The 16,829-nt window shown below is 43.6% G+C and overlaps 1 protein-coding gene across 1 annotated transcript; it reads right to left on the reverse strand.

The window, feature by feature from the left end:
* Positions 1-1,299: 1,299 nt before the first annotated feature.
* On the reverse strand, positions 1,300-9,318 carry DNAJC25 (DnaJ heat shock protein family (Hsp40) member C25). Its single transcript, XM_060237158.1, has 4 exons — positions 8,829-9,318; positions 4,815-4,967; positions 3,732-4,202; positions 1,300-1,660 (listed from the first exon to the last, which is right to left on the reverse strand). Exons 1-4 carry the CDS (start codon positions 9,132-9,134, stop codon positions 1,538-1,540), a joined length of 1,053 nt encoding a protein of 350 aa, XP_060093141.1. The 5' UTR covers positions 9,135-9,318; the 3' UTR covers positions 1,300-1,537.
* Positions 9,319-16,829: the final 7,511 nt, after the last annotated feature.

The following is a 16,829-nucleotide window of genomic DNA, read 5'->3' on the forward strand; positions in this document are numbered from 1 at the left end:
AGTTACCAGATTTCGAAGCAGAGACCTGGTGCCATGCAAGGAAGCCACTCTTTGGCTTTAACTATTAATTGTGCCATAGGAAAGTGGGAAATATATACACTTTTATGATGCAGCAAATTCCACCTAGAGGTAAAATAAACCAAATGTTTAACAGACTCGCCTTCTGCAATTCTTCTGTTCTTATGCAAAGGTATTCGCTAATTCATGAATTTAAGACTATGCAGACAACACTAAAGCACCAAGTTCTCAAAAGATGTAAATTAAAAGTATCTACCAAAAGATGCCACTTGCTTCTGGTTCCATTTCCCACTTGTGCCACATTTAACTGTCATCCTTCAATGTGAATCAGTACATAAAAAAAAAATAAGGCTATATGAACTGTCCATCATACCTTGGCTGTTATAGATACAGCCTTTCAAAAAGTGTGCAAACAGCAGCTGACAATGAAAGGCCCAGTGCAGTAAGCAACATGTAAAGTTATGCACAGGATCCTCCAACACACATCAGGAAGTGTTCGGCTTGGGGGAAGTCTACTCTAGTTGCCAGTATGAACTCTACCATTCCTATGGTACACACTCTCAGGGGTGCAACTACATCACTTACTCATAATAAAGGGTTAATGTTGTTCTTGTTCCACTTCCATCAGCAATATATATTTTATACTTCTGAAAATACCACCAAAATCAGGATTGCAATTTCGTATCTCCTTTAAGTGTGGCAGCTCAAATGTCTATGCATTGATCTGTTAGTGAAAATTTAAGTTCTAATGTATGCAAATGAAAGATCTGTTATATGTTATATAGGCAATTCTGCATTTCAGAAACCATAGGTCCAGATTTCAGAAGCTTCAAGCTTGCAGATGTGGTAACAAAAGCATGATCTCAAAAGTTTCTCCTACAAAACTTCCTAAATTTTAGCTACCACATTGGTATTAACTGCACATGATGCTATCTGATATCATCACATTATTTAACACCATAACCATAAGCAGGGAAGGGCAGTAAAACATATAAACAAATAAATATGTCCTGTGAACACAATACTCCAATTGTTACAGCAGCTGAGGAAAAATTTGTTCCTTTAAGCTGACATGCACAGGAGCCTACTGGAAGTCCTCAGTCAATGTGAATCATAGCAATGGGCCAGTTTTGATCTTTGGGGATGTAAACAAGGAAAAGCAAAGCAGAATAACTTAAACCTCAGCAAGCCTCCTAGTATTCCTGCCCAATTTAGGTCTACCAATTTCTTGATATCACATTTTTGTTACACTATCTTATTAATATGAAGGCTATTAAGAGATCCATGTTAAATGTACTTTTTTATTCCATTCCATATCCACGGTGGAACAAAACAATAAACTCTGATCAGCAGACTTTCTTGTATTTTATTAAAAAAGTCATAAAATGGTACTAGTTTCCTGCCTGATTAATTCCTGAGTTTTAAAAACACTGCTTCAAGACAGCAGTTAAACTCTGCTTTAGGTCTGGATTTCTTTGCCAATCATCTGTAACAGGGACTGTATACACTACAGCAACTGTCAATCATCAATAAATGTCAATCTTCCAGGACCTTCCTTCCTCATCCACCGCCTGTATCTTTTCCATCGAGGATCCATCGCCATCTTTTTCTTTAGTTCTTCTTCTTGTTCCTGTTTGTAAAGCTACAGGAGAAGAAAAGAGGGTTTTTTAAGTGGCGGCAACATATGCTAACCCTCCATGTATAGCACAGCATACATATTCTTTAAAGGACTTCAGACAAGATCAAATGCAAGGTCCCTAGTATCTATTATTTCAGCTAAACTATTCTGGATTGTGTAAAATCAACAGATTAAAAAAAGCTAAATGCCAAACACAGTTTAGGTGAATTCAGTACCTATTTTACACTGCTCAGTAGATGACAGGAAAAAAAATCTATGAGAAGGATATTAAAACCATTGCCTCCTTTTGAATTCTATCTATAAGACTATATTACTTTTGGATTCTGTGCTTCTGGAACTAGGATAAGGCTTGAAAACACATAATGAGCTCCACCATGCACTAAGGTCTTTTGAAGAGCCCAGCCGTACATTCCATCTAATCAAAAGTATGTTCTGTGTGATAACAAGCCTTCTTTATGGTGGGATCCTGTCTTTTGAACATACTCCCCAAGGCTCTCCAGAGGCTCAAGCAGCAAGTGCTCATTCTGCCTAGTCTGTGGCACTGACTGCACTGGTGCCCAAGTGTTTTTAGAAAGTGGGTGGGGCCAAGAAGGGCCTTTTCAGGCTTTGATGCTTATGGTATAATGTTGACAGTGGCCTTCTATAAATAGCTACTTATTAGGGTTACGCATCATCTCACTCCACGACATTTTCTGGCAGGTTCTGCCTCCTGGGGCAGCAATTTTGTGGTTGTGCCAACTAGGAATGAGAATGAAATGGGAAAACAAGAGGTTCATTTTGGTTTGTGGAGTTGCATGAACTTTCACAAGCCTCCCTGGTTACTGAACTGGTTTGTGACAGGGTGAACTCGCCACTTAGACCACTTGTGCACAATGAGCCTTTCAAAAGTTATGTAAAAGGAATGTCCTTTAAATGGCTTTTGCAAGGTGCACTGCATGTGAGTGTAGTCCAAGTGGTGAGTTCACTCACTTCCAGATGAACTTGCCACTTGGACTTCACTCACAAAATCCATTTAAAGTAAATATGGCTGTTGCAAGGCCTGTCACTGCCCAACAGAGTCCACAAAGGACTGTGGGGAAAGCTCTCTCTGCAGTCAGCTGTGGCTCTGCTAGGCAGCCTGGTTCAACTGGACTGCCCAGAAGACCACATAAGTTATTTCAATGATCCCTTGGAAGTGGGGGGAGTGAAAGGGATTTCTGAAACACTTTACATCTATTTCAGCCTAACAGCTGATAGGCACACCAGCCCCATTGTGAGGCAGATGCAATGGATGCAAGCCATTCAGCAATCCCTCTCACACCCTCCCTCCCCACCATGAAACCCACAAACCTTTGAAAAATTAGATGGAGGGTCATGGGTGGGGATGGGCATGAATCTCAGTTTGTAAATCATGACCCAGCAATTTTTGTGAGGAATTTAGGGTCATAAGGAGGTTCACAACCATTCCTAGCGGCAACTACTTTGCATCAGAATTCCAAAAGTGACCATGGTCTCAAAAATACTGGGGACCTTGGGCTAAAGGATCAACTCTGAGCCATTTCTTCCTGATCTTACATTATTCAGCCAGTTTTAATCATTGTGCTTTTTGTATGCTGCAATTTGATTTTTTACCAATAACTATAATTCTCCTTGGATTATTTTTTGAAAAATACATAAATACATAAACCCCCTTTTATCAAAGGGTGGTCTCTCTAGAACAGACATGAAATCCAGCTGACCTGACCACTCAAGGGAACACTCTGCTTTAAGCTGCACTGTCCATGTCATGCAGTATACAAAAAAATCTGGATATACCATCAGTCAAAATAATAGATAAATATCAGATAATTAAACAGCTACCCACCTATTAATGAAAAGCAGCATGTGGGTGAGGTCTGGACAACTTTAATATGAAATATGATGCCTTGGTTCAAGGGGCATGATCATTTCCTGAGACCTCAAGTGGCCTTTTTTTATTGTAAGAACCAACTCAACTGAACAGTTTAGTCAGTGGCACCAAAACTTGTATACATGTGATGTATAATGTCAGGCTAATTAGGTCAGTTTTAACCTCCCATCTGCCAGCATCGCTTACCTCATATTTGTCTCTTAGCCAGAGTTGCCGTTCAAGAAAAGTCTCTTTCTGCTGATCTTCCAAACTGTCAAATTGAGACTGTGACATTTTCATGTATTTGCGTATGATATACAGCTTCTCCTCTTCACCATACTCTTGTCTCTTGATATTGAAACAATAAATCCACCAACAATACCATGCTATGTACTTGAACACGTAAAAAGGGAATAGGAGGATTTGAAATAAGAGTATGTCATATAGTTGGGGCTTCTGATAACCACCTTTAATATCTATTTTGTTCTTAATAACATCTTTGATTATTTCTTCTTCTTCTTTGCGGATTTCTTCCTTGGACCGCCTGTTTTTGCCCTTTTCTTTGGCTCTGTTCAGTAGACCTTGTTGTCTGGCAATCTCAGTGGCTTGTATACGATATTTTGGCACAGTTGCTAGGTAGTTGATAGCTTCATTGTAGCTACTCCACCAACTGAAGAACTAGAAAATAAATACTATATTAATCTTAAGAGAACACTATACATGCAGATTAATTCTTCCTATTGTACTCAGGATATATATAGTTAACTTGTATTCTCTGAAGAACAACCTCAGTCTATACATCCAGATTTGGTCCAGTAGTACTTCTGACACCAATAAGAATTTAGGGGTACGAGATTTCGAGAGGCAAAGCTCTGTTCATCATAAACTCACACCCCCAAAATTTTGTTGGTTAAACATACATAAACTTGTCCTGTTCTGTTTTTTTGCATTCCCATGGCTTTATGTTCTCTCACACACACATCTTTTGCAGTCTTGTAGTGTCTTCCCCTCGTTCCACATTTCATGGCCTGGAAATTTAGGGGATGCTGAATGCAATATTTTCATATATCACTAGCTTTTCTCAGATATGTCATGTCTCAAGGTCAGACAAGCCGATTAGATTCAAGGCAAAACAATTCACTTTCAAATAGTGGGGGGGGTGGGAATGGGGAGAAGCAGACAGTACCAGCAAAGAGACTGGCATTTATGAACTTTTCATAATAAACAAGCTATTTTAATATTATGCATATTACAAGGTATTAATGGAACAGTTGGGAGAGATATATTTACCTGAAAAACTGAGATGGCACAGATAGTGACTAGAATCACTATTCTGACGTCTACCTTGGGGGCTAGTCTTCTGCTATAATAGTGATAGTAATGGCTATAATACTCCTCAGGATGATCCAACATATAATCATAATCTTTACGAGTTTCTTCATCCTGCAAACAGCAATTGGTAATGTTTTATATTCAGAAACATGCTGCAGTTTTAAAAAATAGTGTTTAAAAATTTTAGAATACACTTTTGTTATTTATACAGATACCTCCAACATAAACTTGCAAAGGCAGTAAATACTATATGTGCAATAAACGCTGCAAACAAAAAGTTATAAGCTTGTGCCTATTAATGTACATTACAACCACAGACAAAACCCCATATTTTTATATACTGAGGAAGGTATTTAGAGGGTGTTAACTTATATTCTCTGAATACAGGCTCAGTCTACACATCCAAATTCAAGTCAAGAAGCACCTTCGATGCCAGTAAGAATGTCAGGGTATGAGATTTTGAGAGCCAAAGTGCCCTTCATCATTAACTCATACCCCCAAAATCTTGTTTGTTAAACACACCATCTGTATACTCAACGGACAGCGAGGCACAACTGTAAATTAATGTGTGCAGCTTTACACTCTTCCTTGGTTTAACTCTGCTTATAGTATGTTAAAGCAAGGCTGATAATGGCAGAGATATCTTTTGGGCAGCTTCTCTATCATTACTGATCTTCTCATTCTAGTCGGAAAACAATTGCTACCTACTACTGTGTACAGTAAGTGTCTGTTTGCAATGTTCCATCCCACTCACTGCTACATAAAGACTGACCAAGAAACAGAATCCAAGACAGGGCTGTACAGATATGGTCACAGAGGCAAGAACAGAATCATGCTTAGTGTATTTCTTGACCTTTCCCTAAGAGTTACGAGCCGCCACTCACTTATATGGAAGAAGGAAAGCACAATAGTGATCTTAAGGGCAGGGAACATGTGTCTGCACTGTGTAAATCTTCTCTCCACATACACCCTCTGTTATAGAGAAGAACATTGTTGTGCGTGCTGTAGACACCATAGTAATTCTGTCTCTTGGCCATGGAGCTCTTGTAGAGCCTCAGTAGCTCACAACATTCAACATGCCCAGAGGATGGAAGAATCACAATGCTTCTGCAGTTAGTTTCTTGAAACCGCCTCGGGCTTATGACAACAGTTGTGAGCCTTGCAACAACCTCCCCATCTGTTCATTCATTAGTCAAGTTACTCTCTAAAGCCAGGTTGCAAATTAGGAATGTGATGGCAGATAACAGGTGCTAATATGGAAGATGAGGCCTGGCTTCCGCTCTTGGATGTTCAGCTAAGCTATGGTTGCACTGAGGTGGGTAGTCTTGGTTAAGGGAGAGGAGAAAGGTATAATAGTGCAGAGATCTCCACTTTCCTTCAACCCCAATAGCACTGTTTAGGGCCATTTAGGAAAAAGTGTACAATGTTATTAAGATCCTAAGAATATGAGAGAAGCCATGTTGGATAAGGCCAGTGGCCCATCCAGTCCAACACTCTGTGTCACACAGTGGCCAAAAAAACTAAGTGCCAACAGGAGGTCCACCAATGGGGCCAGGACACTAGAAGCCCTCCCACTGTGCCCCCCCGCCCAAGCACCAATTTTATTTTATTTATTTATTATTTCATTTGATTTATATCCCGCCCTACCCCACCGAAGCGGGCTCAGGGCAGCTTACAGAGCATCACTGCCCCAATTCCATTTAGCCAAATAAAAGACTAGGTTTTCTCCCTGGATATGCCATTAAAAAGCAGTGGGTGGGTGTCATTTTAAATTTGCCTATAACTTACAATTATGCCCATTAATAAAAAAATATATATTATTGTATAACATTTGGAGAGGGCGTCTTACATTCAGGATCATATTCCTTTTGAGTAATGCCATTTTCTCATCTATAATGTACTTACACTGGATTAATTTTATGGCAATAAATTCCTGCAATTTGATAATAATTCATTGATCATTCTCTACCACATTTCTGTCGACCAGAAAATAATCAGATATGATCTACATCTTGTAATTCCTCAGTAACTTGCAACCTATGTAATATATCTGTATTTTTTTCTTTTAAGTATTTACTGTATGTCCTATTCCTACTGAAGTTGTTTTGTCAACATTCAATACTCTTTATATGATAGCTGATAATTTTTTTCTACTACCTCTCCCCAACCACCAACTAAGTCTTTTGGACCATATGGGCTTTAAGCCTGAAACCGTATGTAATAACTGACCATATATAACCATATACATTTAACCTTGTATAATAACTGTATATAACTGATTACCCAGGCTAGCCTGATTCTGTCAGATTGCGGAAGGTAAGCAGTGTTGGTCCTGGTTAGTATATGGCTGGCAGAGCAGGGCTGCTACACAGAGGCAGACAAAGGCAAACCACCTCTGAATGTCTTTTGCCTTGAAAACCCTGTGGCGTTAAAATAAGTCAGCTGCAACTTGAAAGCAAAAAACAAATAATTGATGATGGAAAGACATCAAGCAGCTTTGCACTTAGCTGGATATTTCAATAAAGTCTATGTCCAGCTGGCCCTGACAGCTGGCAAATAAGCATCTGTCAGTCACTTCCAGCATGAACTGGAAATATCTGGGAAAGTGTCTATTTCCTGACTCATACGACTTTGCCCTTTTTTGAGAACACCCTTGACTCATTTCTCCAGTCCTTCACCTTACTAATATTGTGTATACATGACTCTCCCCCAACAGCCTGCATGATTTACCTAGAAGCCCTGGTATGTTAAATAAAAATCACTGTACTGGCCAAAATATGAGTCTTAGGAGAACTCTTGTGATGATTTAGAATCCCAAAAACTAATGCACAAACCAACTGAAATGTCAGCTTTCGTTCAAAATATACTCAAGACAATTGAAATAATAAGGGAACACTACTGACAATGAAAACTTAATTTCTGATCTCTAAAGTGCTGGGGAAGATCATTAAACAGACTGACTGCTTTAAGCATTCCAAAGAACCTGTACACATGGTTACAATCTGCTTTGAAACTTTCCCTGCTACTAGAAGACTGCTAGAGGCATCCTGCTTTGGAAAAGCACAAACAATTTACTGCATGCGTGTTTGTGAGGGTACCTTTCCCATACTCTTAATATAAAAGTCAAGGACTCAATCTGTGAGCCATATTTTACACTTCCTTTTCTCTTATCAGGAAATCAGGACATCCCCTATAAAAATTTGATCTCCTTATGCCTTAGTTCCTTTTGTGCAATTGTGGGATAATATTACTGACCAGTTTTATAAGGCTATTACAGAGAGACTATTGAGAGAATAAGCACTGTGTGCAGCTGGAGCCTACTGAACTTGTATGCAAGGGTGCTAAACTTATTTACTGAAAATATCCAGATCTCACCTTATCTCCTTATTCAGAGAGGCTAGTAACTCAACAGGAAGCTATATGACTGCAATGCCTTACAGCGTGTAATCCCAGGCAAATCAGGCTATGTATAAAACATGAGCAAATTAAAGCACCCTATATATAACATTCCACCATGATTAAAGGGTGAAAGGAAATGTACACCGCGTAAATGCCAATAGGCAGCTGTATTGCTCTATGCAATAACACTTTAAAGACTAACCAAAACGATTTCGTGACCACCTTTCCCTAGTCACAGCTCACGCCATTCCCCTCCCCCTCCTTTCGGGTAGAAATGCATCTGCCCAATCACTCATGCACCCTCAACGCATCTAAGGAAGCAAGCTTACGCTGCAATAAATTGTGTTAGTCTTTAAAACGTCCTGTTGCCGCCGCCGTTTGCAGCCTGTGTCGCGGCGCCGGCCAGCCCTGTCCCACTCCCCTCCACGCCCCAGCAGCTCCGTCCTCCCTCCCAGGGCTGGGGTAGGAAGGCTGGGTGTTGTGAGGTGGAGGGGGAGCAAGTACACGTGTCTTACCGGAGGGATCCGGCCGGGGCGGAGGAGGGAGGGGGCGGTCCCGGCCCCGCTCTCTCACCTTGAGGGTCTCGTAGGCGGTGGCGATGAGGAGGAATTTCTGGGAGGCCTCGCCGCCGCCTGGTTCCGGGTCGCGCTGCCGGTCCGGGTGGTAGCGGAGAGCCAGTTGCCGGTAAGCGCGGGCGATTTCAGCCTTGCTGGCGTCCCGGCTCACGCCCAGCACGTCGTAGCACACCAGCTTCCCGCAGTACAAGCCCTCCACCAGGGCCCCCGCCGGCCGCAGGCAAAGGCACAGGACGCTCCACAGCACCAGCCAACGCAGCCCTTCGGCCTCTCGCCATCGCCGCCACCGCTGCAACGCAGCCATGGCCGTAGCCAAGGGCGACCGACCGCTCTCTTGCTCGCGCGCCGCGACGGCCCGCGCGCGCGCGCGACAACAGCCTGGCTTTCCGTGTTCTCCTCGCACGCCAGGCTGGACGAGTCGCGCGAGCTACGAGGGCGGGATTAGAGCCCACGAACGTGGACAAAGCAGAAGGGCTGGCTGAGAAGCCATACGTTAACAAGCCGTCGAATGTCATGGAAGCAGAGTGGAGAAAGGGACCAATAGAAGAGCCGGGATGGCAACAGGAAAGGCCAATCGGTAAACCCGGAAAAGGGGAGGGAGGCGGGGTTTGCCAAGACAGGCAGGGACGTGAATAGAATCGGACCCGACGCGAGAGTGGAGTAGGAGAGGAAGGGGGAGGCGTGGCTTTGAAGAGTGGGGGCGCGGGTATGTAATCGAAAGGACCAATCAGGACGCAGGAAGAAAAGTCTGGGTTTGTTCCTAAATTTAGGAAGGCAATTGGAGTCCAGCTGCATGTGGAAGACTACCAAAATATTTCCTGCCTAAACTGGGTTTGTGAGGAATGAATCGTAAGTGCAGAGGATCAGACAGTAGGAGTGAGATTGGTCAGAAAGGCAACACTGACCTTGACAAACCAAGGCTGTGACTCATTATAAAGCAAAGCAGCAGGTGTTCAGTGGAGGAAAGGTCGCAAGTGAAGGGAGTGTGTGATGGTCCCAGGGCCAACCAGCAAGCTTAAGAACATAAGAGAAGCCGTGTTGGATCAGACCAATGGCCCATCCAGTCCAACACTCTGTGTCACACAGTGGCCAATATGTGTATGTGTATACACACACATACACACACACACATATATATATACACACATACTGTGGCTAATAGCCACTGATAGACCTCTGCTCCATATTTTATCCAATCCCCTCTTAAAGCTGGCTATGCTTGTAGCCGCCTCCACCTCCTGTGGCAGTAAATTCCACATGTTAATCACCCTTTGGGTGACGAAGTACTTCCTTTTATCCATTTTAACCTGACTGCTCAGCAATTTCATTGAATGCCCATGAGTTCTTGTATTGTGAGAAAAGGAAAAAAGCACTTCTTTCTCTACTTCCTCCATCCCATGCATAACATATTGGGGGGTTCAAACTTGGGCCTTCTAGATCTGAGTCCAACACCCATGGAGATGGAGAGCCATAATCACAATCACAATTTTTTTAAAAAATGCCCTGTGCAAGCACGAGTAGTCCCCTGTGCAAGCAGAGTTTCCGACTCTGGCGTGACTGTCGCATCACAACATTTTCACGGCAGACTTTTAATGGGGTAATTACCAGCAAAGAAAAGAGCTGCATGTGTGCTACCCCACCAAACACACAAGTGCAATCATATAACCAAGGTTTTTTTGTTTTGTTTTTTTTAAGCCCAACAGGAACTCATCTGCATATTAGGCCACACCCCTGACATAATTGTTTTGTGGAGAAAGCCCAGCAAGAAGTCATTTGCATATGAGGCCACACCCTCTGACACCAAGCCAGCCGGAACTGCATTCCTGTGCGTTCCTGCTCAAAAAAAGCCCTGAATGTAGCCATTAAGTATGTAACTATGCTTTTCTTCAACTTAACCTGGGTAACTCTGGGTATGTGGAGCTGTCTCATTGTTGAACCTTAGCCAGCCCTTGCATTCTCTCTCGTCCTTTCTGCTTTCTCCAAAGCATGAGGCACAGCAAGGCTGGGCAAGAGAGTGAGACCACCAAGGTGCCTGGAGAATAACCTGCTGGGCTGGCTGTGGAGAAATTGCAGTAAAATCACAACCCTGCTGTGGCCAGCTTGCTCTTTTCTTCGGTGGCTGCTGTGGTGGCTTTACTTCCTTTTCTCCTCAGCCAGCAAGCTTTCTCTCCTCTTGGAAGTTGCCCCAGTGCTGGGTTGAGAACATAGAGGCTGTAGAGAAGGAGCGGGAAAGTTGAGGGAGTGGGGAGAATAGGCCCTTTCCAGCCATCTCTGGAATGAGGCAGACAGCTCAGGGAGTCTCACAGATTACCCTGTACTTGCAAAACAAACCAGTGCCAAACTGGAGATGAGTCACTTGTGACTCCCAAGCCAGAGTGAGGATCATTGCTCTAAACCGGTATGATACAGGCTAGTTTAAAAAATTCCACTGGTTACTGCCTTTTGTTAACAAAAATTACTGTCTTTTCTGGTTGTCTCTTTAAAAGTATTGACTTTAAAAGGTTAGCAAAGAATGAAGAATTGCACAGTATGCATTTCACAGTATGCATTGTTGACAAATAGATTAATCATAGGATCAGATGGGTAATGTTATGATTTATATTAACATAGCCCTACAATCAATTTACCTTTTTTACAATCAATCATTATTGTAGCCAACATAATGTGTTTGAAACGTCCCACGGAAGTTAGTGAGGGTTACAGTAGCTTACATACAAGCATTTTGCTTTAGCTGGATTGTAGTATAAAAGGATTTAGCTCAAAAGGACTACACTGTGTAATATGTACCTTAAGTCTAAGCATTTCAATTTAGTTGGCTACTGGATTAGTCTTTTCATTGATTTCTATGGAATACTTCCATGTAAATGTAATAGGTGATGCTACCTACATTTTGGTGCATGCAACATGCAACTGTATCTCAAAGGGGTATTTTTAACATATCAAATAATTATAATTACTATATTTTGAGTCACAAAAATATGAAGCTTGTGGCAAACCCAAAATAGTTAAAAGTGGCCTCTAAAAATATAGACATTATATCTTAATTCCCAAATACAAATAAAGAAAGGCCATCAGTTTCAGTAAATAGCCCTTATTATGCAGTTCATTTTCGTCTGTTATTTTTAGGGTCTGAAAATACCCTCTGTCAGATTTAGAGATGTCCCAGTTGATATAATCACTATTGTGGAAGTATTATTTGCAAAACCACAGGCAAGGCAGTGTTGAAATTACTTCACAGTATGCAATGATCCCCCACAAACAAACAAAATGCTGCCAAGGGTTTCCAGAAACTGGAAGAAAAATCAAACTTCTCAAGCCTTTTTATAACACACACACATACCAGAAGAAGAAAAAGAAAAAGGAGAATCTGAGTTCTGAAACCATAGTTTGACTTCAGTCTCATACTCATGAAAGATGAACCAATGCATTATTCGTTCTTTTGCTCTCTCACACCAAAACATTCTCAAAGAATCCTGTCAAACTTCTTTGCTAGGGAGTCAGAAAACATAGGACATTTAAGGGCATGTGTGATGCACAAGCGGCTATCTCAGCATTAAAACACTACATGTCTTAAACACAATTACATGGACCTAAGTGCCCTGTGGTGCAGAGTGGTAAAGCTGCAATACTGCAGTCCTAAGCTCTGCTCATGACCTGAGTTTGATCCCGGCGGAAGATGGATTCAAGTAGCCGACTCAAGGTTGACTCAGCCTTCCATCCTTCCGAGGTCAGTAAAATGAGTACCCAGCTTGCTGGTGGGAAAGTGTAGATGACTGGGGAAGGCAATGGCAAACCACCCTGTAAAAAGTCTGCCATGAAAACATCACCCGAGTCAGAAATGACTGGTGCTTGCATAGGGGACTACATTTACCTTTAAGTGCTCTTGAAATCAGTTTAACTGAAACTCCAAAGTTCACTGTGGTTTGAGATCAGTGTGGCATGGTCTTCAACATATTCTTAAGTGAAAACCAAAAGTAGAAACAAAAAAAGGAAGCTGGCTTCTGAGCAAGTGCAAAGCGCTTTTTGCTTCCCACCCCCAGATTTAGGCTATAGTCAGACTAGACTAGAGTGCATGTGTCTTTAGAAACAGCAAACTACTGCTTTTAAATACAGGGAGTTACTTACAGGGAAACAGTTCAGTTGGGTAGTAAGGAAGGCTGCAAAGTTTCCACCAAGTTTCTTCCACTGCTGTGGAGGAAAAGGAGGCAGTGGCTTTTCCTGATGAGGTGCTCATGGCATGGTCACCATGCACAGCAGCTGGCTGCACGTGAAGGGGCCACACAGTCCACCACACCTTTGTCTCCTCTCAGCTGCAGTGGGGAATGGACTGTGAGGTGCCCCTCCCTTCTCCAAACTGTGCTACTGGGCACAACTTGGTCTCCTGCTTGCAATAGCATGCTGCTCTGCCTGCCACACAGGATATTTTGTTCTGACCAAAAAAGTCTTGCTGAGGAGAAAAGATTGGCTGCACCTTCTTTTGCCCCTTCCCTCAGTTTCTGGGGGATATCCCGCCAAGCAGGGGCAGCCACTGATGTTAGGCCGGGTGACACACACACACATACCCTGGCCCAGGAAAGCTCCCATTGCTCCAAGCTTGAGCTTGATCAGTGGCTGTTGGGTGGCTGCAGTGGTGCCTTGGTGGGGATGGCTCCCAGTTCATGCCATCCAGCCCACACAGGTAGACTGTATGACATCCTTGCGTCACCAGCAGAAGGAGGCTGCTGGGTGCAAATACCAGGGCTGCCCTTTATAGGGCCTGCCAGCACTGGCTGAGAGGGAAGGCGGGGCTGCCCCAGGAGAAAAAGCACCCACTTTGCTGAGATAAAAATCCCTGCACACTGAGGGGTAAAAATCTGTGAACCAGGCGCACCTGGTGCACCTTAGCGGGGAAACTGTTGCCTCCCTGTTCCTCTCCTATTGGGGAGGATTAAATTCATTCCTTTGCTCTTACTTTTAGTGAGTATTTTTAACATGTATCTGCGTGTTCACATGTCTGAAAGCAGAGTGGACGCTGCTTTTAGAATAAGGCTTATTGCTTTAGGAAATAAATGGATATTCTTTATTGTTAACAAAATCCATACTGTGATAGGAAGGATTACTATCTATAGAACTCAAGGATGGAGATTCAAAGAGCACATGTTGCTCCTTTAAAGGTTGGAGGGAAAGAGAATATGTAGCGAGAAAGAAGTTCCCAAGAATAGCAATCTGCCATCAGAGAGAAAGCAGAACAGACAAAGGAAGAGGCTACGGAGCAACCTGACCTAGGGTTGCCAATCCCCAGGTGGGGGCAGGGGATCCCCCGGTTTGGAGGCCCTCCCCCCGCTTCAGGGTTGTCAGAAAGCGGGGGGGGGGGGAGGGAAATGTCTGCTGGGAACTCTGTTATTCCCTAGGGAGATTTATTCCCATAGAAAATAATAGAGAATTGATCCGCGGGTATCTGGGGCTCTGGGGGGGCTGTCTTTTGAAATAGAGGCACCAAATTTTCAGTATAGCATCTAGTACCTCTCCCCAAAATACCCCCAAGTTTAAAAAAGATTGGACCAAGGGGTCCAATTCTATGAGCCCCAAAAGAAGGTGCCCCTATCCTTCATTATTTCCTATGGAAGAAAGGCATTGAAAAGGTGTGCTGTCCCTTTAAATGTGATGGCCAGAACTCCCTTTGGAGTTCAATTATGCTTGTCACAGCCTTGATCTTGGCTCCACCCCTAATGTCTCCTGGCTCCACCCCCAAAGTCCCCAGATATTTCTTAAATTGGACTTGGCAACCCTAATCTGACCTGTTCACCATGCTAGCAGCACTGCTCCTTCTATAGTATTAGTGTACTTGGTGCAAGAGACTGTGGTGCAAGGGTTTTGGCCTCCTAGCCGAAACTGGCCTGTCCAGGGCTCTTACCTTGCCCACATGTAACTGATGTGAGAGAGGGAAGGCAGGAAACTGCTGGGGGCGAGGAAGATGAGTGAGTGCACCAAGTGAGGGGTGTGTGTGTAGTCAAAGTGGTTCCCCCCTGCCACTTTTGATTGCTGTTCAGCAAGGATTGGCAATGCCACTACATGGGGTGGGGGCAGTTGGCCTGTGCTGCCACACCCATGCCACACCCATGGTCGCCACACCTAATGGCGACCATGGGCAGCAGTTTGCTAATGAAGGGACAGGGCTGTCAGGGGAGAGAGGAGGAGGAAGTCCAACATGTGCATTGGGAGGCAAATGGGCTGTCTTGTGCATACTGCTGAGGAGAAAGATGTCATGGCCTCAGAGGCAACTGGAGAAGCAAAAGGAAAAAGGGGCACCACTATTGTCACCACACGTCTGAACAGCTGCAGAGCCAGGATGCAGTGTGGAAAAGGGTGGGGAATAGTGACCTCCCTTCTCTTCCTCACCTATTCACAATGTGTGAAGGAAAGGGGGTTGCAGGAGAACAAAAAGCACCTCTTGGAGGTTTTGGAGACAGTCTCCCTATCAGGTCTTCCCCTCAGCCCTGTTGCTGTTGTGGGAATGCAGAAGGGATGAGAAATGAGGGTGAGAGGACCTGGGAGAGCTCCTGAGCCAGGACTTTGTCGTCTGGGTCACCTGAGGCCAGTCGCTCAGCCTGGTCCACCTCACAGGGTTGTCATTGTTGGGGTGGGGCAGTGGAGGGGAAAGTCTGGTATGCCTCCTCAAGATCCTCAGACATAGGACTGGAGAAGAGAGGAAACATGGATTGTAGCCGTGCTCAGCTGCTGAGGCTGGATGTATAGGGAGTACTGAAAAACTGCCTTCTTTACTTGCAAGGAAGATGACTTATCTAATAAAAGTGTGATATATGCACACTAAGTAACTAATTTGTATGGACATGTGTAAGATTCCTCCCCCCTTTTAGAAATTAATCTTGCATATGATTAAATACATTCACTGGGGCTTTTGAGGGTTCCCCAGTAAATCGTTTTCACTCCTAGGAGTTAATTGCTTTTGTTTGTATTTTGAGTCAAAAGTAATATCATTAATTGGGTTTACTTTTGTCATTTATAAAGTTTGTATCTGGCATTACATTTTATGGAGCTTATGGCCTGGCCCAACAAAGTAACATTTGTGTCAGATCCAGCCCTTGTAACAAATTAGTTTGACACATCTGCAGTGGTATTCTTCACTTCCCACAGGGCATTCATTTCAGGCAGAGCAATTTAAAGGAAATGAATTACAGCTTGTTAGCAAGTAGAAATGGAGATACCTTTTCAAGACCCAAATGTAAATAACAATACAGCTTAGAGCCTAGGTGTTAAACATACGGCCCATGGGCCAGATCAGGCCCGCAGAGGGCTCCAATCAGGCCCTCCAGCAACTGGCTGTCTTTTGCTGTCATTTTCCCTTGCCTGCTTTTTTTGGTTGCCATTTTGTGTTCCTCCCCGGAAAAGCCAGAGCAGCAAAGCAGCTTTTCCCTCTCCCCACTCCCTTTTCCCGGAGGGAGGAGCAGCCTCAGCCAATGTGGGAGCTTGGCTCTATAGCTCTGCTGGGTGATTAAGTTTGCCAGGCTCAATTAATCACCCTGCAGAACTACTGACACAAGCCTCTCTTCCTTCTAATGAATGGCTGAGGCTCCTCCCCCTCCTCCTGCCATGGGGAAGGAAAGAAAGAGCCAGAGCTTCCTTTGCCAATCCCTACCATCAGGAGAGTTACCAAGAGTGCTTTTAAGACTACCAATGTTTTAATGAAGGTATGAGTTCTTTGCCTTGCTAGAGAGAGAGAGAGTTTTGTTGGGCTTGTTGTGGGCGTAACTGGATTCCCCTCCTCTTTTTCACTGTACTCATGCCCTCCAGTCTTTCTCAATAGGAAAGTATGTGGACTATTTAGAAGAGAAACATCAGCATTAGGCTGAGAGTGTGTTCCACCTCAGGTTTACCCAGCAAATATTCCTTAATTTTTCTTTTCACATTTTCCTTTGATTGGGGGTCTTGAATTTGGACTTCCCAGATAGTAGGCTGACCCTGACCACTGTACATGGCTCTCTCTGTTCTAGTAGTTGTT

The sequence above is a fragment of the Heteronotia binoei genome, chromosome 4 (genome assembly GCF_032191835.1).
Source record: "Heteronotia binoei isolate CCM8104 ecotype False Entrance Well chromosome 4, APGP_CSIRO_Hbin_v1, whole genome shotgun sequence".
Classification (NCBI taxonomy): domain Eukaryota; kingdom Metazoa; phylum Chordata; class Lepidosauria; order Squamata; family Gekkonidae; genus Heteronotia; species Heteronotia binoei.